Source organism: Pezoporus flaviventris, unplaced genomic scaffold (assembly GCF_033815535.1).
Source record: "Pezoporus flaviventris isolate CSIRO_AGI_PZ_B2104156 unplaced genomic scaffold, CSIRO_AGI_Pfla_v1 ptg000002l, whole genome shotgun sequence".
Taxonomy (NCBI): Eukaryota; Metazoa; Chordata; class Aves; order Psittaciformes; family Psittacidae; genus Pezoporus; species Pezoporus flaviventris.
This window is the reverse complement of record NW_026892550.1, coordinates 46,830,179-46,852,221: the sequence shown is the minus strand read 5'-3', so window position 1 is coordinate 46,852,221 and position 22,043 is coordinate 46,830,179. Positions and strand designations below refer to the sequence as shown.

Here is a 22,043-nt window from a genome sequence, read left to right as displayed (position 1 = left end):
TGTCTTTGTCTATACTGAAAATCTCCTTGTACATCCTCTGTCATCAGCTTCTAGCAGTATTACCTGTCTTTAGGTACTGTTCAATCCCTGACTTGGGTGTGGCTCTTAGCAATACATCATAAAACATTTTTCTGTATGCCACTGCTGCACTTACCAGGGACATGCTTTGGCTTCCTTTTTCCCGTTATTTCTACAGCCTTCCTCCTCCTCATCTGGATGATTTTGACAAGAAGGACTGTTATTGTTCATTTTAAGAAATACTAATAGTTTGTATAAATACGTATCTTCAATATCAAACTTTTTAATGGTGATATCTTTTGGAACTGTTAAGTCTATGCTTGTGAAGTCTTTCAATTTGTTGCATCCATATATTAAGATGGAAGAAACAATTGAATTGAAGGTTTAGTTTGGTCTTTAGGTTTTACATAATATATTTTGGTCAGCTTTCTAAAATCTGCACAAGACTCCAGGAGTCAGATTAGAAATAGAGGTCCTGGAAGCTCCTTAACAAGCTCTTTAAAAATGCTTGGGCGAAATTTGTTTGGATTTGCTGCCTTGAAAATGTCTGATGTTAGAAACTGTCATTTAACATTCTCTTGGGTTGCTATTGACATGAAAAGTATTTAACTTGCTTTTAACAAACACAGAAGAGAAATATTAATTGCCTTACTGGAACAACTATTTTGAATGGTATCACCTTCACCTAATGAACCATTATCATTAAGGTTTCTTTAGCTCCTAATAACATTTTCAAACCGTCCTCCCTGTTGTCCTCAATTCTGACTTGCCTCTGTGTACACTTGCTCCCCATGGCATTCTTCTTGAAGTTTGTAGCTTCTAACTCTTTGGTGCCATTAATGTTCCTTTCTCTTTCCTCCTGCTCTATATGTGCATTCAAAATGCTTCAACTTGGGCAGCCTGAGACATGAAACATACATAATTCAGACTAAATGCTCCTATTATATCTAACATCTTCCCTTACACATTACAGATATGCACTACAGAAGCCAATCATCTGCTACTCCAGTGTGATTTGGTGGTCTGCAGCAGACATTGACTTCCATCTCATTTTGTGCTCCAGCCATTAGCACACAGTTCCACAAGAAATCAAGATCTAATCTTTCTCAATACCTCTTAAAAACCTAATGCCGTTTTGACATAGTGACACTCTTCCCCTTTTGCCCACCTTGACCATCTGTCTTTCAGTACTTCATAGTGTCATATGTTCCTATAAGATTTCAGTAACACCATAAAGACCAAATTTATACTTGTGAGCAATTCCAGCTATTCTTGTTTATTACTCAGATTCCTTGTACTGGTCTATAGGCGATCAAAGAATGTGTTCACTTTGTCATTTGGTGCCCTAATTAATTTTTTTTTCCCCTTTGATGTCTTCTGAACTAAACAATCACTTCTCTCTCATTTGTTGTTGTTATTGTAATGATCCCCTGACTAATCTCATTACGCTTGCTCTCTGGAAGATTGTTTCCTTTCAGCTGGGTGGGAAGAACTGCCCTCATTGCCCTCCCAGAAGGGAAGCAATGATTCACAAAAGAAAGCTCTCCTCATTTATTTCTCCCCTTTATGTGACAGGGAGAATATCTGAGATGATCTTTCTTCACCTTCAGGCTTATTTCAAATCACTCACAGTCATCTGAAATCTGTAAAGTACTTTGAATGCATCTTATACATTCTTATAGATTCTTATAGATCCTTATCAACAACTGTGAAAGGCAGCTAACCTGATGGTATATGCACAACCTTGTACAGGTAGATTTAGGCTCCCTCCAACCTCCTCCCAAGGAGGGCAGACATGAGCTAGCTCCAACCTGAGACTGCCATGCTACCTTGTTACTCTTGGTTACTGCTGGCCAGTAATCACCTCAAAGTTGTATTTCATATCTTGCAGACTCCCTCTGAAAATCCTCCATTTGCTACTGCTGTGCATCTGTTTGGATGTGCCTTTGGCATTTGGCTTTCATACTAAGGCTCATTGCTCAGCTGTTTCCTCATTAATAGGAAGAGATTACCCATGCTGAGATTTCAAATGCTGGGTCTAATCAAGGACCAGGGGCACTGCCACTAAGCCCTCATCAAATTGCAGCCCAGTGTACGCATCTGATAAATCTGGTCAGAGAGCCTTGACACATAACCTGATGGACAAACAGATATATCCAAAAGATGGCCTAAATGACTACTCACAAATTATTTTGCTTGAAACGTCAGATCCTGTTCTTTGAAAGTCTCCTTTCTCGAGCTAGAAAATGCTCTAGCACCAAGGGAAAGGGTAGTGCTACCCGGTGAAAAGCATTTCAGCCTACTACTGTGCTGGCTCACCGTTGGGTTAGCAACCTACAGACTGTTTGTAAGTCTGAGTTTCTGCTACTTCTATTGTCAAATTATTTCTCTATCTGTCTTTAAACACCAAGCCTTCTCACCTTGCTGTTTGTACTGTAACCACTTCAATCTAGTGACAGAGAGCTAATCATTTGGCCACCAGATTCCCTTGTAAAACTCTGCCAAGATACAGCAGGAACTGTCATAGACATCCTTGATTAAAATTTTGTTTCAAAATTAAACTATCTGCAGAAGTCTGTCAGACACAGCTACTCACTACATGCTTCCAATCACTTGTTTATGCAGAGCCCTCCTTTTCTCCCTGGATCTAATTTGCACACAACAGTAGTTAGAGGCTCTATAAAGTTGAAAAATAATTTGTGACAATAGCACTACTAAGGGCAAATCAAGGAGGGCAGCCAGATACAACATCCGTTTAGATAAATGGGAGTTGTATCTATAAAGGTCAGCTTTAACTCTGTCTTAACCCTCAGGTACTGAATACAGGCTTTCTATAATGTTCACTATTTCCATTTTGAAAACAAATGGGTCAAAGCCTCTTTTAAATCACTCCTAAATTATGTCTAGACAATGCAGGATTCAGCCTCAGAATAATCTAGATAACACTGTGCTCTGCCACTGCTTCTAAAAGCTGCCTTTTTATAGCTGTAAAACCATTCCATAAACCAAACCCCTATTCATCCTAAACCTAATGATCAGGTTTGCAGAGAGAAGAAAGCAGAAAATGAAAACAGAAAAATTGCTTCATGGGAGAAGCAATAGCATGTCAAACCCCAAATTTAATGGACTTTGTTTAAGGTTATATTAAACAGAAATGCAAGCCTCTGATTAAAAATGAGAACAGTACAATGATGAACATTTTTACTTATTTTTTCTACTCAGGAAATTTTAGATAAAACACAAACATTTAAATATATACTGAAAGTATAAAAAAAGTATAATAAATGCATTCCAGAAGAAAGGGGATCTAATGTGATAATGGAAAGTCTAACCTCTTTTCAGCTGAGCTGAGATTCCAATTTTCTGCATCACTAGCAATGATAATGTTACACAAACAGTGTTCAATCATTAAATTAATTCCCATTAAATCAATGTCCTTAAAGGCCAAACAGTCCTTTAATAATTACCTGATTAAAATGATGTTAGCATAACATATTAGTTATAGTATATTTATAATTCCCTTCTCAACAATAAGTTGTTTCTTTCCACCCATCTTGCTGAAACAGTGACAATGAGGGTAAAAGATGGGAAGGGAAGCATGTCATACCACCAAATAGCAAATGGCAGTGGTCTAGCTTCTTCTGGTATCGGTGGTACTTCAACAACATACTTTAATCAGATTTGCATTTCTGTCATATAGTATTTACAGTATAAATCTTTAAGAGCTATAGGAATTAATTTCTAGCTTTTAAGCCTAGACCCACAAAAGAAATTACTTATTTTAGATATCAGCAACTTTGCTGTGGTCAAATTCCATCTTTCTGTGGAATTAGCAAAAGAAGAGGTTTTCAGTTGAAAATCAAATCAAAGTACATCACGGATAAAATGTTACAAATGATAGTGTGCAGTAATTTAATGCCAATACACTGTAGTGACTTGTGCAACCCAGTTATGCGAGACAGTGTTTCCAGAAGTTCTGGAAAATGTATCATAAAAGTATATTTTATTTTTCTCTTCTGCTGTCATTACAAAAGAATGACTGCAGCTGAAGTTTGAAAATGGAGGTGTCTACCGAGAGTTCTTAGATTAAACATTACTATACCTATACTACACATTTCCAGACGCTGAAATATCATGCAAGTCTTGATATTTGAAAGTAAACCTTTTGATTGCTCTAAGTATGACCAGATTGGAACTGTGAGGCTTGCTGCGCACCTCTAATGAATAAATTGGCCAAAATCTGTCATGCTAATGCTGCTGAAATGCACTGTTTTATCAGAAGACTCAGCAGGGTTTCAAATTTAATTTTGGGGTTACCAAATACAGTACCATTCAATTACATAATGATAAATAATTGTGCAATAAGCCTAGCAATTTTACCAACAGCTGTTTGCTCAAAAGCAGCTCTGACCAGATAATGTTTTATTGCCACTTTTACAACATAGGACAATAATTTCACATGATATAATTACAAACACACACACAGGCAGAGGCAAACACAGACTAGAGCTCAAAGTGCGCGGGTAGCAAACACAAGAAGCTGCCAGGGATGCTCTTCTACAGCACTGTGATATAAGATTTAAGACTGCACCTGATTGCATGCCCATAGAAAGGCACTATTTGCAGCCACTGTGAATACATCAAAATGATATACGCTTACTATTATTTTAGAGAATATTGGCACCCAATCTGAATAACTAACCTTGAACACTGGCAACCTTCCGATTAGATTTCCAGAGGTGCTGAGACCCAATCTCCCTTTTACAAATGTCTGGATATGAATGCTCTAATGCCTGAAATGATCAACCACAATTATCATCTGTGGTGCATACTCATAAGTAGCTAGGAAGCTAACTGTAACATAGTGGTGGCCTTTCCATAGACTACTGACAGCATAATATGTAGTACCTTCTGGGATGTCAAAAAGAACTGTGCACAATGGACTGAAAACAGGCCATCTGTACAAACAATTAACAATAAACTCAACAATGTCATTAATGAGGTATTAGAATGCTGCTTTAGCTAAGCGCCTGTCAGGGAGGACATTATGAACAAGAGGGAGAAAGAGTCCCCTTTGGCTGAAACTGAGCAACTATGAACCAAGCAAAACAAAAGACAATTCTGTGAGACCATAAGGACAAACAATAATTTCAGTAAAGCCTCCGCGTCTTTTGGCAGGAGCTTCCCCCATCATCTCCCATCATTTATTAATTTTTTTTTCACATCTATGTAACTCTGTGATGCCAGATTTTGGAAATGAAGGGAATTTTTAAAAACAGACCACATACTGAAAGACAGGTTTTTTGCTTTCAAAGTATTTTGAAAGTATTTTGAAAGTATTATGAAATGCTTTAAAAATCTGTTCTTGCAAGATCTCCAAGCATACATCATCACAGAGTGGTACCTGACTACTTTAGAGGCAAGTGAATCACAGACATCTCAGATACATTAGCTCAGTTTTCATGTCACTAATTCCTGTTATCCTTTAATTTTCAGAGTGCTCCTCTGCAATGAACTCCTAACCTCGCATAATTCAATCATCACTAATGCAAGAGTTCTCATTACGTTCCTAAATAACACATTTTAGGATTTAGACTAAAATTCCACTTCAGGTACATCCTGTGATGTTGTTATCAAAGTGATCTCTAAAACTCAGATGACCTAAAGTAGTACTGTGACAGTTCATAGAGAACAGAGGAAAGAAAAATCCCCTCATCCTTTTAAGTTCCACTGAGAATAATGCTATAATGTCATTTATTGATGAAAATCACTAATACAAATGCTTACATCTGGAAGTTGAATAACCTGTTTTTTACTGCAAATCAGCTATCACCCAGCTTAAGATCTTGACTCAGATTTGTTAGAAGTGAAAAGCAACTTAAAAGATGACTTTATTGGATAGTGAGGATTTTCCTCCTGGGGGATAGATGTAGAAATGAAAGAGGGTATTGTAAGAACAGAATACATGCTTGTACCTAAAAATGTTCTATTAGCAAGTATATTTGAGCATGAACAATGAACACTCCCACTCAACAGATTTATTATCACCATTCCTTAGCAGCCTGTTTGCAGAAGACTTTCTCTTTCCCCTTCATTGTTATCTTTACTCTATCCTAGTGTGAGGGAAGCAGTCTTCAGTTAAAACTACACATGTTCCTTCACATCAGTTTTTGTCTGGTAGACGAAGTATCACAGATTTTTAACCAAATAACATCTCAGTAACTTCAAAAGCACTGAAAAGGTAAAGTCCTACTTTATGATCTCTCCTCCCTCTGTTGACAGTGGGAAAGTAATTAAGCAACAGAAGGTTCCTACCGCACGATGCTGCTGTGATGAAGGCAGTCCCCATAATTTGTATGCTGGGAAGCTGACTAAAAGAAAAAAGAAATACCCCCCACCCCAGCCTCTCATATTTGCTGAGAATGGACATTCATTGCAGCAATGGGGGAAATCAACAGGATGGTAAACTTAAACTATTATTTGGTATCATTATTTGCTTCCTTTCAGTATTAAATTTGGCCTACTTCTTTTATACACATTTTAATCTTACAAGAGGTCTGAGATAAAAAACAGCTGGAGAAGGGAGACTTGAGCAGCTTCAAACCCTCTTTGCTACTCATCCCTTTACAGTTTGCAGGCAATTTTCCTGACACCTACCCACCAGTTGGTGTTATAAAGAGCAGCCCTCATGGGTGGATACAGCCATGGCACAGCTGTTGCAGAGGAGGGGCTCCCCACAGACCAAAAGAGCAATGGAAACTACCATGGGTTCCCCTCTAAACCCATGTTCATCTGGTGCCTTGGATATCCTCTGCTGAAAAAGGCTGATCTTTTTGCAGGTGAAATTGCTGTCATCCAAACAGAGGGGGAGTATTTTTAATAAAGCTAAAACTCGTTTCTCACTTCCTCCCTATCCTAAACAGCCAAAATTGCCAATTTAAGTATAAGCTTCTCTGCAGAAAAATCAAATAGCAGGACAAGCAAAGCTTGCTTCTTAACATCTTTGCAGATTAAAATGTGGGTTACAGTCCTTTTTCATGCAAGAAACATTCAGTTCCTGGCTAAATTGTTCTTACTCATTTCCTCAATTAAATCTACATTATACACAGGGGAATCCTACAACCAAAACTGATTAATCTAATTTATTCATTCTTTACCCAAATGTAGTATAAAGTCTTATTAAAAATCATAACAATTAAAGAAACTGTTCCAAGTAAAATATTCACCTTAGGATGCTTTTGAAAGAACACAGAAGGATGGACAGATGCTATACACATCCAATTCTACTTTCCCTTTTGTCTCATTTGGTCTTGATCAGCATTTATACTATAGCCAGACAGACATTACCTTCTCGTAGTCAATTAATCAGTCTTGGAGCTAGTCCAAGGGGAATGAAGATGTTTTTTGAGCTTTCACACCACCATCCATTTTCCTCCTCCTCACAGAAGGTGTGTCAGACAGAACATCTCTAAATATACTGCCTCATGTACCCAGTGCTATTACTCAAGCAAGCAGGTGCACACAGGATACTGAAATCATTATTTTAGATGCCTCTGAGAACTGCCTGATTCTTAACTTCAATTTAGGGGAAAATCCAAGCATATCCCCTGGCAGTTTAATGCTAGCGATATCACATTGTTGCAAACAAATGCCCACACTACTGAACATTTTACTCGGAGCATGCTTATTTCTTGGAATTATATGTTCAAAAAGAGACAATCAAATAAACCTCCAGAAGTGGTATGCGCATAAAGCTGCATCCAATGTTTGCAAATGTGTACTATATTCATGACAATAATTCTCAGTATACGTTGTCAGCGATCACTTGTTACCAAACACATCTGAGACATAGTACACAACTGTCAAAATTTAGTTATTTTTTATGCTGGCCAAACCATTGAGACATGAGGTAAAGGAGCATGGGTACCCCCAGGGCTGCAGTAACTTTTTCAGGGAGATGACTTTATGAAGGTACGTGTACAGACTAATACATAAGCCTAGATTTAATATAATAAAATGTGAATTTCATAGCAACATAGAATCATAGAATGGTTACGGTTGGAAAGGACCTTAAGAGCATCTAGTTCCAAGCCCCCATGCCATGGCCAGGGATGCCTGTTGCCCAAGGCTCTATGAAACCTGGCCTTGAACACTGCCAGGGATGGGGCATTTATCACATCTTTGGGCAACTGTTCCAGTGCCTCACCACCCTTACAGTAAAGAGCTTCTTCCTTATATCTAGCCTGAACATCCGCTGCTCAAGTTAAAACCCATTCCCTCTTGTCCTATTGCTACAGTCCCTGATGAAGAGTCCCTCTCTGGCATCCTTGTAGGCCCGCTTCAGACACTGGAAGGCTGCTATGAGGTCTCCACGCAGCCTTCTCTTCTCCAGGCTGAACAACTCAACTTTCTCAACCTGTCTTCATGCAGGAGTTGCTCCAGCCCCCTTTTCATCCTTATGGCCCTCCTCTGGACTTGTTTCAACAGCTCCATTTCCTTCTTATGTTGAGGACACCAGAACTGCACACAGTAGTCCAAGTAGGGTCTCATGGGAGCAGAGTAGAGGGGCGGGATCACCTCCTTCGACCTGAGTTTGGGGGTTTCATGTTTAAAGGTGGAACTTGAATGTCACAAATACTTCTGGTGATTATATGCTAGAAAAAACATGGAGAATGGTTTGTTTCCTAACTTGTGTGGTATTTGACTTTTCATTTTCCCAGTATAATGTTGTGCATTTTAGGCTCAGCAATTCTGTTCACCTTGTTACAGGAATATGTGAAGACATGGCATTAGCTTGAAGAGCAATTAAAATTGTTAATTAATGAGAATGGCATTTAAGTTTTGCTTTGCATCAGAAGATATGAAACATGTTTTTATGAAGGAAGATAGGCAATATCTCCATTTTACCACTGAGAACTTTCATACAAGATATTTAATGAATTTTCTATGACCAGCCAGAAGATCAGGGGCAGAATCCAAATTAGGAACTAGGTCTTAGTCCTAAAGCCTTTATACTTGATCTTTTCTGATTTTCTAAAATTAAAAAAAAAAATTAATTAGGTTTCACCATGTGAAGATATAATTGATTTCTAATACTTCTTTTTTTTTTAAATGCTTTTAAATTTTTCCTCTCAGTATTAAATACATAGAGATTGGTGTAAAGTTAATTAAGAGAAAATGTCACTAAGAAAACATGTTGCTACAGCATAATGGTTTCCTGCTGATAGGGATATGCCGAGAGCGAGATAAGCAAGATAGAGTAATTTATGAAGCAACAGTACACTTCAAGCAGAGGATTTCAGGAGGATTATATCACACCTTGGGTGGCAATACAAAGAACAGACTGAGAATTCTGAGCGGCTTTAACCATCTGAGAAGTATTATAATAATTTGGAAGCACCAAGGCTTGGAGCCTATTTTATTGCTCTTATGAAATGTAATTTAAACAAGGCAAACAGTAAGATTTGCTCATTTACTGGGCATTATGAACATAATGGCCGTTACAGACACCACTGAAGACTAACCAAAACCTCCAGTTGTGACCAGCATTTTAAACTAACCAAAATGTAGGGGGATATAAAAAAGGCCCACCAGTGATGCTTTCACATCATTCATTTCATAACTCTGCTAGATTAAGCAAGAGTATTAAGATCTCTGAAGAAGAAAATACTTTTGCAGGTAATACTTCAAAAACCTATTATCCTATGGTCAAATCCTATTTATAAAACTTTAATGAATGTCTGTTTTGTTGCAGTCACTGAGAAGTGATTAAATTTTGAATGATTCAGTCATTTTAAAAATACTTCCTGTTATAGCAAAGAAACCAAAAAATATCATCTGCTTGGTGTACCCTTTCTTATGGACATTTCTAAGTTAAACACAGCCTTGCATCTTTACCTGCCTAATCCTACCAGACCAGTGAGAAATACCTTCTCTTACATCAAAATACAAAGCAAAATGCACAGAGTGGGATAATAGACAGTCTTTCTATTGTCTTTCATATGAAATAGAAAACATTGTAATTTTCTACATAACTATTTTGTCTATGTTCAGTTGAATCCTATTAAACTAAGTAAGCTTATCACTACATTCTGAAGCAAAATTTGAGAGGCTGCTCTCAAAATAAAATGCTCCAGAACATGCCTCTGCAAGTTCTTGATAAAAAGTATGCAGCATTTCACCTGTCTCCATAAACGATCTATTATACCAAAAGGGTTTGGACTAACTCTAAATCCTGATCTTATGTTTCTTAAATCATTAGTTTTCTTCAGTAGTGGTGAGAGCAGAGTGCTCTGTAGAGTATTTCATAACAAGAGCCCATAAAGTAGTAGGAAGCTAATAGAAAACCTTCAGGAGATTAAACTAGGTTCTCAGCAAGTATAAATAGACATTGTGCCATTGCAGTGTGTTGATTCAGTTAATCTTGATGAAGTTTTTAGTAAACCAAATTTTCCCTCTGAGACAGTTCTTTGGTCCCTGTTCATACGGCAGATTTCCAACACTGGCATGTTCTAATGAGGGCAAAATTTGGGGGAATCGCAACAGTACCAGGGCTGAAGAGAAATAAAATCACAACTGAATAGAATAGCACAAAAGTTGACCAAAGACTATATAATACAACACTGAGACAACCGGTTGAGGTAGACGACCTCTGAAAGTCATCTTGTCCCCCAGCCCAAGCATGGCCTCTTAGAGCCAGTTGCCCAGGACCATGACCAGACGGCTTTTGAATATCGCCAAGGATACAAATATATGATAGGGATATACTGCCCCATTGAACGCCAGCGCTCAGTCAGCCGGGTGGGCCCCAGCATGCAGTGGTGCATGGGATTGTTACTCCTCAGGGGTAGGACTTTGCACTTGGCTGAGCTTTGTTGTATATATAATAATAGAGGCCTGAGGAAGAGCCAAGTCAACAGTGAAGAACAGAAGCAATAGAACCAGTAGGGTCCCAAGAAGAATGTTACAGCAATGGTGACCATCAGCTGCAGTGTGAGCAGGCAGAGAGCAAAACCTGTGAGGAGTAGACTGAGAAGCCAAGGGGAAATACGGAGAGGGAGAGAAAGGAAACCCACTGAAAAGGAAGCCTTAAAATTTCCTGTCCAACTGGCAAAAGATAATTTTGAAAAGAGGCAAAATACAGAGCTTTTGACACTTAGTTTTCTAAGATGAGCAAGTGGAAAAGAACAAATTCAAAAGCCATGACACTAAATTTCAACATAACTGAAATCCTCCAGTCTAAGTCTACGAATTTGCTTCATCTTTAGACATAACCAACTAATTCATAGGTAACAGAGGATATCTAAACTACTCATGTCTAAATGAATAGTTCCAAGTCAGAAACATTTATTTTCAAGATAATCCCCAGTGCTGCATGGCCAAGATCACAAAAAAGTCCTTCCCTTCTTAGTGGTCACACTATATTGCAAATTAAACAGGTGTATTGGGTAGTAAGACGAAGCATTTCAATGCACTAATTATTATATTTTATTTAAATGAAGTGCTTGAGCAAAAGAACCCCCCCACCACTTATCAGTTTATATACTTTATATAAACTGAGCCTCTCCAGTTATATTGTACCTCTATCTTCAGAATTGTCTCTTCTAATAAAAAATAACACGTATCTTACAAATACAAAAATAATGTATATAAATACATACACACTCATCTCTGTAATGAATGAACATAAAATTAAAAGGGCAATTGAGAGAAAATACACCTTAGTGTTATGAGAGTCTCAAAATGGTACCTAGACTGGTCACTCCAACATGGGAAAAAAATTTGAAGGCCAAGTTCAAGACCTAAGTTTAAATGATATAAGCAGCAGTGAAATTAAGCTTCAGTCTACCTTCAAGGAAACCATTAAAAATACTTCAATTTTACAACTGAGTATGACAGTAATTGTAGATCTGCCTGAAAAAAACTATTGGACTAGTTTGTGCTGACTCCAGTCTACAGCCAATGACACAGTATTTTTCTCTGGTTTCAAAAATTACAAAGGTTAAAACTTGTTAATAGAATTTGATCAGAACATCAGAGTCAAGGCTGAAAGAAAATATGAAGTGACATAGTGGACTGGAGCTACCTGCTAAAATCTGCAGAATTTTTAACTCTTTCAGAAGAAACAAGCAAAAGGAGTCCTTTCCATTTTAATCAAAAGAGGTTGTGAGTTTTCTTATAGATCTACATTTTTGCACCAAAAGCATCTTTTGTCTTCAGAGCCATGGTAGGCCTGGAGCCAGCTTCTGTGCTTGCAAATCTTTCCTCTAGCTAGGGAACAGAAAGAGAAGACAACGCCCAAATGTGCTTGCCAGTCCCAAACAAAGAATCCAGTGATATCGAAGCACTAGCAATCCTTGGTTCATGCTGCTTTGTTTCTGTCAGCACAGGACACAAAAGCATCACTGGTTGCATATTTTGATCACAGAAATGAGTACCTTGTCATGTTTTAAATCAGAAGCTAAAAGACTTAAATGAACATGACAGTATATGAAATGTCCCATGCTGCCACACTTAAGATATGCCAATCATAATTAACAGCAACAGATTTGCTATTCCAAAACAAATAAAACCTGCAGTTTTTCTGCTGAATGAAGAGATGATGAGTGAAAGCAGAAGCAAAATTACCACAATAGCCAGTTAGCCTGTCAATGGAAATTACTTTCATTTGTCTGTCTTCACAAGGGTTAGTAAACAATAATGCTTCAGCTAATAACATTTTTGTCATATTCAAATCAAATGTGAAATACAGGCTGACATTACAAATGGATCTCTCTTTTTGCACTGGATTTCTGAGGTCTTCTGAGTCTTTATGTTTAAATTCGTCTGTGACTTTCATGTATTTTGGTACCAACCCTATTTAATTTGAGTAATTTTTCCTTCTAGTAAATTAAAGGCTGTCCTGCTTGTTGTTTGAAGGAGAGATATATCTACAGCTTCCCCTCTCTCAGTAGGAACCAAGAAAATATATTATTCTAGTGGATTCTAAACAGTTGTGCTGAAAACCCACTTGCTAGGGTGATAAGATCTCTCTTGTGAATAAATGCCTCTCACTTTCCAGGTTCCCTGAATGTCTGAAGTCCCACAACAGTTTTGGTGCTCCCAGCTTCCAGGTCCTGCCATCAGGTTTTACCAATAATGAGTTGCACCTCCTGACCCACTTACCATGGGGAGTGGATACAGATCTCCTTGAACAAATTACTATTCTTTTTTCCAGTAAATTCTGCCTTTTTCTTGTTATCTGGTCCCACTTCCTTTAATCTGTTTTCTCCCTTATCTTCATGCTTAATTCAAGGCTTCTCTCTAAGCCCCCCTCAAGCATTCATTTTTACTTACTGGTCAAAGAAATCTTTGTAGCAAATTGAGAACTATTGAAGGGCTCCCTTGACAGCTACTACTCTGGACCTATGACTTAGGAAACTTTGGGACACCAGGCAACGCAGGTTTACTTGGATAGATACAAGCCAAACAATACAGATAGTAACTCACGGGAGTGAAGTGTGTGATTAAACTAGCTTTGCCTCCTTTAAACCTTCGCTGGGCAGTCTCCTATGAGGCTTTTGGGGACTAATGATGTTGGGAGTACAGCAGCGAGGCTATGGCTAATGCCAAGAAATAAACCTATGTAAAATTAGTTGCAATCATGCAGTAAAGAAACTAATTCACAAGTTTTAACCTAACAGGCAGACAGATGTAATGAGTCTAGTTCTGTAACAGGCCAACTGCAATTTCACAGTTGGATTCTGTAAACAATTACACTGGGGATATTTTGGACAGAAAGAAAACTTTATAAATCCACCCACATACATTCAAAAAGCTTGTGTAGCTCTCAGCTGGCTCTGAAGTATTTGGTTTTCTTATAAAAAAATAATTCCACAACAAACATGAAACAATCTCTTCAGCTTTCCTCAGATCACCATCATTGCTAAAAGCAAATGATATTTTTAAAAGTAAGGTCTCTAGATCAATGTGTTTAAAATCATATCTCTTGTGGAAATTCTAAACTTCAGGTTTTCTTCTTTTTTTTTGGATGGTGGTGTTAATTTAGCTTTTTTTTCTGTTCTATGAGTTTCATACTTGATTTTCACGCATGCCTTTAGCTTTTACAGATGTCATCTGATTCTTTCTAACAAGGCATAATGTAATTTCTGCATTATATGTTGCCAGTGCTATCTAAAATGGTGCTTTTACTTACAGCATTCCATCCAAATTCATGTTAAAATCCAAAAAACTAAGTGGGAGTGTTGAGGCTGCAGCAGCCATGGCTCTTTGCAGAGCAGATGTTCCATGCAATTACAAATAGGTGTACCTGCAGTGCCAGTAGTGACTGATGAACAACTTCAAGAGGATATGCCAGAAGGTATTAATTCTGTTTTGTTGTCCAGTGTTATTACCTAAATCTTCTTTGTTCTCATATGAACCTGTGTTTTTGTATTCCACTTTGCATTACAACTCTGATTTGTAGAGCAGAATTCTAAGTAGTATGTACCACACCAAGATCTGTAGTCCCTGATGTCTTTAGGATTCATGGTTATAGCTCTGCCAGAACAGGTAGATTGTGAAGAATTTGGGAATATAAGCAGAATTGGAGAATAGCCTGGGCTACACCAGCTGCTAGAGGGTATTGAGAAAGCATCCAGGAAGGCCAGAGAAGATTAAGTCTGAACATTATATGGGAAAACTGAGATATAGCAGAAGAAAGAGGAAAGATTATCAGCTACAATAAGACCATTTTGCACTGGTGACTAGTCTAAACTTAGTTCAAAAGCTAAATACCCATTTTCTGTCTGACTGTACAAGAACACAGCACTCACAATAATTCTTCAGTATATGCAAAATGCTTTTTTTTTTTTTTTTCCAGAGGAAAATCATCTTTTTCCTAATTGTAGTAATAGACAACTACAAATCAAAATAAGCTAGCATGTAACGACGTCTCACAGTTCCCACACTGGGGAGACAAATGTCTTAGAAGCCTTATAGCAGAAGGCTTTCCAGTGCTTCCAGCCTCTCTGGGCTGTGAGAGGGAGTCAGGAAGAGGAATGTCTCTACTGCAATGTTTTCTCTCAGAGGCGGAATCTCCCTCTGTCTCTTACCTTGTTGCACAAAGGATCCGTAGACAAACCACATGGAGTTATAGAGGGTTGTGGAGGTCATGGATCCCATCTGAAGGCGTGGGGGGTTGAGCCAGTTCAAGAGGTAGACCAGTAGCCCTACTAAGAGCACAGTGCCAGCTATGCATGCCCACAGGGAGAGGTCAAATGGTGCCAAGCAGGCAAACATGTCCACTGTCTTCTCTGCCTTTCGAAGCAGCACACCCACCGAGTAGTCCATGTAACGTGTTGTGAAGTCCACTACATTTTCCCTGTCAGGAGTGATGGTTAGAGCAGAGATCCCTATGTCAGCTCTCTGAGAAAAGAAGGAGAGAGAACAACATGCATAAGTAGAAGCTATAGAAAGGATCTGCATTCCTCTGTGATTTAAGCAAGTTATACAGAAGCAAATGCCAAGGCCAGTGTCTTAAATATAGTATATATGAAAACAGAAATGTGACTGAGGCTTGAACAGAATAGCTGTACCACATCTGTTTGTAAGCACACCTCACTTAGTGGACTTGGACACATTAGCTTTCCATGTTGTTATTTTCCAAGGAATCAGAACAGTTCAAATACAGATAATAGCTGGAGGAAATCTGTTTCTGGTCATTCTTCTCAGCCAGGCTTACTGAAGCCATCACTGTCATTGTGGCAAAAGGCAGACCTTGTGTATAGTATTTCCAATCACAGGAAATGAGTTGCCTGACAGAACCACATGACATACAACATTTTGGTGCCATGATGATTATGACAAAGGACCACTGCACTGGGGGAATTTGAAATTCTGAAAAACATCAATTTTGGCTGCAGCCTGAAGTGCAGAAAAGCAGATGTTCTAACAGTTCCTTTGCTATTAATTCCTTTATATCCTCCTGCTAAGCAATTCCTTTGCCAATGTGCTCTGCAGCTACCTTGAACTCCCTTTGTGCCATTTAGGGCTTTTTTTTTTTGTAATTTAAAGAACCCATTTCAGATGAGAAGAGGATGAATAAAATTCCTTGATCTAATCATTGTATTTCACAGCCTGCCTGGGTATTAGGTCTCCAAAGACATCAGGCACAACCACAGCAGGTGCTATTTTACTTTCCACAGGTACAATGATAAATGCAGTGAAAACAAGAAAGAATATTTAAGACAGACACATTAACATAATTTTTAAAAGCCCAAATACTAAACAAAGACTGTAAATTCTATACATTTTAATATGAAAAAGAGTACTTAAAATGCTTTAAGATGCTAGTAGTTTGATTTAATCCATTTCTACTCTGCCTAAAGCAGTGTGTGGTCCTTCAGAAGGGGGTGAGAAGAGCACTAAGGCTTGAAAGTACTGTGTCAAATTTTATTAACCCTCTTGAACTTCTTTCTTCTTGCCCAAAGAATGCAGAGATTACTAGCTCCTTAGAAATGTGATGTGAAATATTAAGTGGTAAGGTATGGCAGCTGAAACTGATTAGAACTAAATTTGCAAATCATCTGGGCTCTTTTATTGCCATCTGCAAAACACTTTGCTGCCTATGGTACAAACACACTTTTAATCACAGCGCACTTAAGACTTCCGTTTCAATGACATTAACTTTATATTAATTGTCCACTTGCTTCAGAAAGTGGCAGAAGATAGCTGGAGGCCCGATGATTTGGACAAAAAAGTGTTTGAAAATACTGATTTGCTTGAAAGCCATAAATTAGAGCTTCAGCTTTAATTTGTGGGCTAGATTCTCTGGAGTCTTAAGTGAACCTGTGTTGATGTGCACAGCTGAAAGCATGGCTTCATGAATTCACTTCATGTCCCTTCCTAGCAATTTTTTTGTGAGTGATGATTTAACTGCCCTTTGCCTATGGGCAGCAGCAAACTCAGTCAGTAATCCAAGTAAAAAAATCATCAGAATTATCCATGGAAAAAAATGTGAATATAAATTTATTTTAAAGATAATTTACAAATGTAGAAGTCCAATGCTCCACACCAAAAGCTGTCAAACAGGAAAATACGGTTGTATTTACTGAATAGGGTTGATTTGTTTTTGTTTTTTTCCTGAATATATATCAAAAAGTGAAACAGGAATTCAGGGTTAAAGGAAGACATACCTAGACTTTTCCCATGCAGTTTAACTTCAGCTATGTTGTTAATTACCAGCATGTTACCAAAATACTTCCCTACCACACTAGATTATTGTGAAGTGCAAGTTGTATTTGTAAGATGTTTAAAGATTTTCCACTGAAAAACAATATAAAATAAGTAAAGATACTTTTACCAAATAATGGATTACTATAGGATTGAATCATATAATCAGAGAATCATAGAATAGTTAAGGTTGGAAAGGACCATCTAGTTCTCACCTTCCTAAGGGATGCCTCACACTAGACCATGTCATGATTAATAGAATTTTCTTTTGCCTTTTTTTTCCTTTTTTAAAAAAAGGACAAATATATTTATCCATGAAATACACTGAAGTACATTGCATGAAAAAGCACAGTGTGTGGCATTTGTGGAAATACTGCTTCTATTTTACTCTGGGCAACAGTCTCTCCAAATTCCTCAGCATTATGGTTCTACTCTGGTTATCAGCCAGCTATGACAGAGGATCAACGTTGTCCTAATGGAAATGTTGCATTTCCTTTGTCATACTGCAGCAGCAATCATGATATAATTATATCTTTCAATTAAAGAGGGGAAGTATAGTACAAAATTAAAAGGAAAGAGTAAAGTCCTGACTTCTCACTCCTCCTGGGTTTAACTGTTGAAAAAAGAAAAAAATTTACACTGAAATATGACAACTCATAATCTTAAATTACTAAATGGAATCAAACACCAGTATACCAGAAAACTATGCTTAGCACAAAACCAAGGTTAAGCCTAACTTAACAGTTGATCTACTGATGGTGAGCATTCTTCGTCATATATAGATTCTGTCAACTTGTATTAAAATTGTAAGATGAAAAAATTAAACGCTTGTCATTAACATGTCAAATTGGATCAGAGAAGACATCCATTTCAAGTAGTCAAGGTTCACTTAGTGCTTCTAAGATAGAAAGGCAAACACATGCAATTATGTCAATATTTAGATTTAAAGCTGCCAATCTGAATGATAAACATGTAAAACTCTTCACTCGCTAGGTTTTTGCAGTACCAAAACCAACTATCATCATCTTAGATGTCTGTTTAACACATTCCTGATGAATGAAATTGTGACTTCTGAAAATGACTGACTGAATAAAAACAGCAGAGGGCATTATTTTTCTTTATGTGACTGACTTAAGAATTTATGTTCCTTAACAGCAGTTCTCTTGAGGTCATTGTAGAGCAACATTACCAGAACTGGAAAATCTAAAATAAATGTCTGACAAATGGGTCTGATAGTATTGTTACTGGTGTCATAGAACCAGCTGATTAGCAATGCCTGAAATCCCTGAAATGACCCTATGCTATTGCTTAGCAAGCACATCTCAGACACATACAAAGCAATCCTATGATGATTCTTGTGGTTTGTGATCAAGAACAGGAAAAATAAATGAATCTACTTTAAACTTCTCCTACGAGCCTATCATTTTATCCATTTTAAATATTAAATCAAGTTTCAAAGAATGACAGAAGCAATAAACCCACGTTACTCAGTTATTAATATGAACGTGCAAAAATTAATCAGAGAAAAATGTTTGCTCAAGTTGACAAACAGACATACAAATAGCTGCCCTTTTACACAGATATTATTTATAACTCTCACTTTTTCCTCCCTATTTGCTTTTTCCCTTCCTATGACACTCCCCTTAGGAATATGTGTTAAAAGCGTCTCAAAAGAGGTTTCTAGTTGACTTGCAGTTTCTCTTAAAAGTATTTAGGTATGTATTTAGTTTTCCTTTTCTGATGGGCCGAAGTGGAATCAGGCATTTTTCCCTATGCTAGTTGCTTCCTGATGGCTCTTCGATGGAAAAAAACATAAAATCCTAGCAATCAAGGTAGCATGGTGAAATGTGGGAAATAATGGTTGATGGATGTGAAAATCCCCAGGAAGTTCAGAGCCGTGCTGGAAAGAAAACCTACTGTCCTCTCCCAGAAGTGACATTAGCCACTTCTCTTGCCTTTCACACAGGCTCATCCCTCTGCTGATGTGCACTTGAGGGCAACTAAGGGAAGCACTGTGAAAAGACACAGATAATTAACAGCAAGAGAAAGATTTGCAATAGGGTGTTGCTCCCCTGAGATGGTTTTAGCATGTCCACAGAAAGCTGCTGCTCTCTGAACTGATCCTGCTTGTGAGCCGAAGCTCTGTGGGATTCATTGAAAGGCCTGGTCATTTGACAGTAGAAGGGCAAAAGCACCATGTTCTTCACACAAAGAGAATTTATCCTCTATAGACGTCCTGGCTCAGGCACTCAGCAGAGATTTCCATAGCATGGCTACATTCAGTTTATTTTGACAGCAGAAGGTGTCAAGCTATGGAGCAAGGGTGTACCTAATACAGATCTTGACAATCAAAGGAGAGACCTGAATCTGTTTCCAAATTCAAAGACTAGTTGCTTTGATCTGCTGATTCCAGCTCCTATTTTAGCAGCCAACAGGGACCTTGTCTTCAAATCTGGAACAGAGTGAACTTGAAACGTCATGTTCACGAGGCCAGCTGTGGACCTAGGGCATGTCCTTGGCACCACAGGGTTTCTGCTCTGCACTGCAGCTCAAGCAGGGCTGCTGCAGATAAGAGCAGCCTGAGACTGCTCTCACTGATACCAGGACCTGCACTGGAGCCTGCTGAATGCTGAATCAGGTTAATGCAATCAGCATGTATTGATCTTGAACACAGAAATTATGTGCTTGTTACAGCAACTTCCATTTCGTATGGCACACTGTCTGTAGTGGCCACAGACATCCTTCTCAGTGAGATGCTCTCTACAACTACCTGAAAGAAGGTCGTAGTGAAGGGGGTGCCAGTCTCTTCTGCCAAGTAACAAGTGATAGGACAAAAGGAAATGGCCTCAAGCTGTGCCAGAGAAGGTTTAGATTGGATATTCAAAAAAATTTCTTCACTGATAGGGCTGTCAAGCATTGGAACAGGCTGCCCAAGGAAGTGGTTTACTCACCATCCCTGGAGGTATTTAAAACGTATACACGTGGCACTTAGGGACATGGTTTAGTGTTGGACTTGGCAGTGCTGGTTTAAAGGTTGGACTTGATGATCTTAATGGTTTTTTCCAATCTAAGCAATTCTACGTTTCTATGCACTTAGAAATAAAAGGTGGCCAGTTTCCATTACCCTTAAGTGGGTCTTGTCTTTTGCAGAAATACATAGCTTCTGGCTCACACATTAACACACAAAGAGCACTCCCTCTGGTTCTGGACTTCCTCCATGTGTTGGACAGATTATAATGCAATACTTGGTCGGGAAAACAATGAAACCTTCTGTTTTAAACAGGTTATACTGCTATTTTAAAACTATTCTCCATTCTTTTGCTCCCCCTTGCAAAGTAGCCAAGCAGATTTGAGTTCCGGGAGCAGAACGCAGTTTAGAGGAAATCAGAAGGCAGCCTTTCAACAACAGCTTGCACTTGGTAAGGGGTAGATATACACTGGCTGCTCGCCCAGAGGTTCCCTCTTGCCTTAGGACACACAGAGAACAGGAGAGAAGGTCACAGTGAATCTTTACTGCTAATTATATAGGGGATAAGGAAGATAAAAAATTGTACACTGACACAGATTGGGAAAACGCATTTTCTGAATTCCAAAAGCAATTCCATTAACTCTTCGTACTATCTAATTGTACAGAAAGATTCCATATAAATTAAGACTCATTTACAGCAATACTTTAGCAGACTGGCAAATCTGTTCCCCTTATGACATCTACTTACAGTTCTAAGTGGCTACCACCTTAAGTGTGTTATTAGAGTTATTTGAGTCCATGTCTACTAAGTGGACAAGAATGCCATATATACTTTTCAGTGAACCATTTGATTTCAGTTGTTACAAGTTCTGTCTTATGAATCATGGATATCAAATAAATAAAAAATGTTCCAGGCCCACTTTCATCTCTAGAGCCATCTAGTACTAAGACCCCTCCAGCCTGTGTAATGCAGTGGCCTGCTGAGTCCTTTGCTGAGTACTATAGTACTGAGAGTAGGGTATAGTATAACATCAGATAAAAGGAGCAGAAAAAATGGTAAAAATAAATCAACAGGTAATTGTTGTGTTATGCCTCACGATTAGATGAAGGATTTTCTGCTGGTAAAGTTTAGAAGAGGAAGGAAAATACAGTTTTCTAAGTGGCTCCAGCTTATCAGCTATAATCACAGCTTTGTAAGGCCATAGGGAGATGGCAAATTAAGTTTATTGTTACAGTAACAGTGTAGATTATGAATTGTGCTACAGATATGGCATGTGTGGTTCTTTTCCATTTCAACAGGCTTCCTACTGCTCAGGAAGGCAAAACAGGTTAAAGCTATTGCTATTTATTTTTTTCCACAGGGATTTTTTTTTTTCCCTTTTTTGATTTTTTTTCCTTCCCCCCCCCTTTACCACAAGACTTATTTTCCAGCATTTTGCTTTTATCTGAAGCATTGAACAATTAGGTCCTGTATCTGACCACACTGTTCTTAAATTCCACCTGCAGATTTGGAAAAGCACTTCCATAAACAGCCAATAAGTTATTTTAGTTAATATCTCCTGCAGGTATTTAAGGAACACCAAGAAATGTAGGTCTCTATAGCTGTAAAAGCTGCCTCTACAGGTTAACTAAGAGCACAGAAAATATGTATGTTCATGGCACAAATAAGACATCAGCAGAATAAAGTCTACATAGCTTTTTTCCTCCCAATGTGAGAAACTGCAAGCAGGTAAGATGTGAAGAGTGGGAAAAAAATTGGCACGTTTACTTGGTTTAATTTATTTATGATACAATATTGAACATTTAATGTAAAATTAAGTAGACTAAATGGTTTATTAATTACAGA

The 22,043-nt window shown here is 38.1% G+C and overlaps 1 protein-coding gene across 2 annotated transcripts in view; it reads right to left on the bottom strand.

The window, feature by feature from the left end:
- GRID2 (glutamate ionotropic receptor delta type subunit 2) overlaps positions 1-22,043 on the bottom strand; it is a 729,516-nt gene that overhangs the window by 115,446 nt on the left and 592,027 nt on the right. For both annotated transcript variants that reach the window (XR_009747555.1, XM_061477352.1), the window contains exon 11: positions 15,111-15,423. Coding sequence is in view for 1 of the 2 variants with exons in the window: in XM_061477352.1 (XP_061333336.1) it covers positions 15,111-15,423 (313 nt within the window). In the remaining variant the exon portion in view is untranslated. The remainder of the gene's footprint in view (positions 1-15,110; positions 15,424-22,043) is intronic.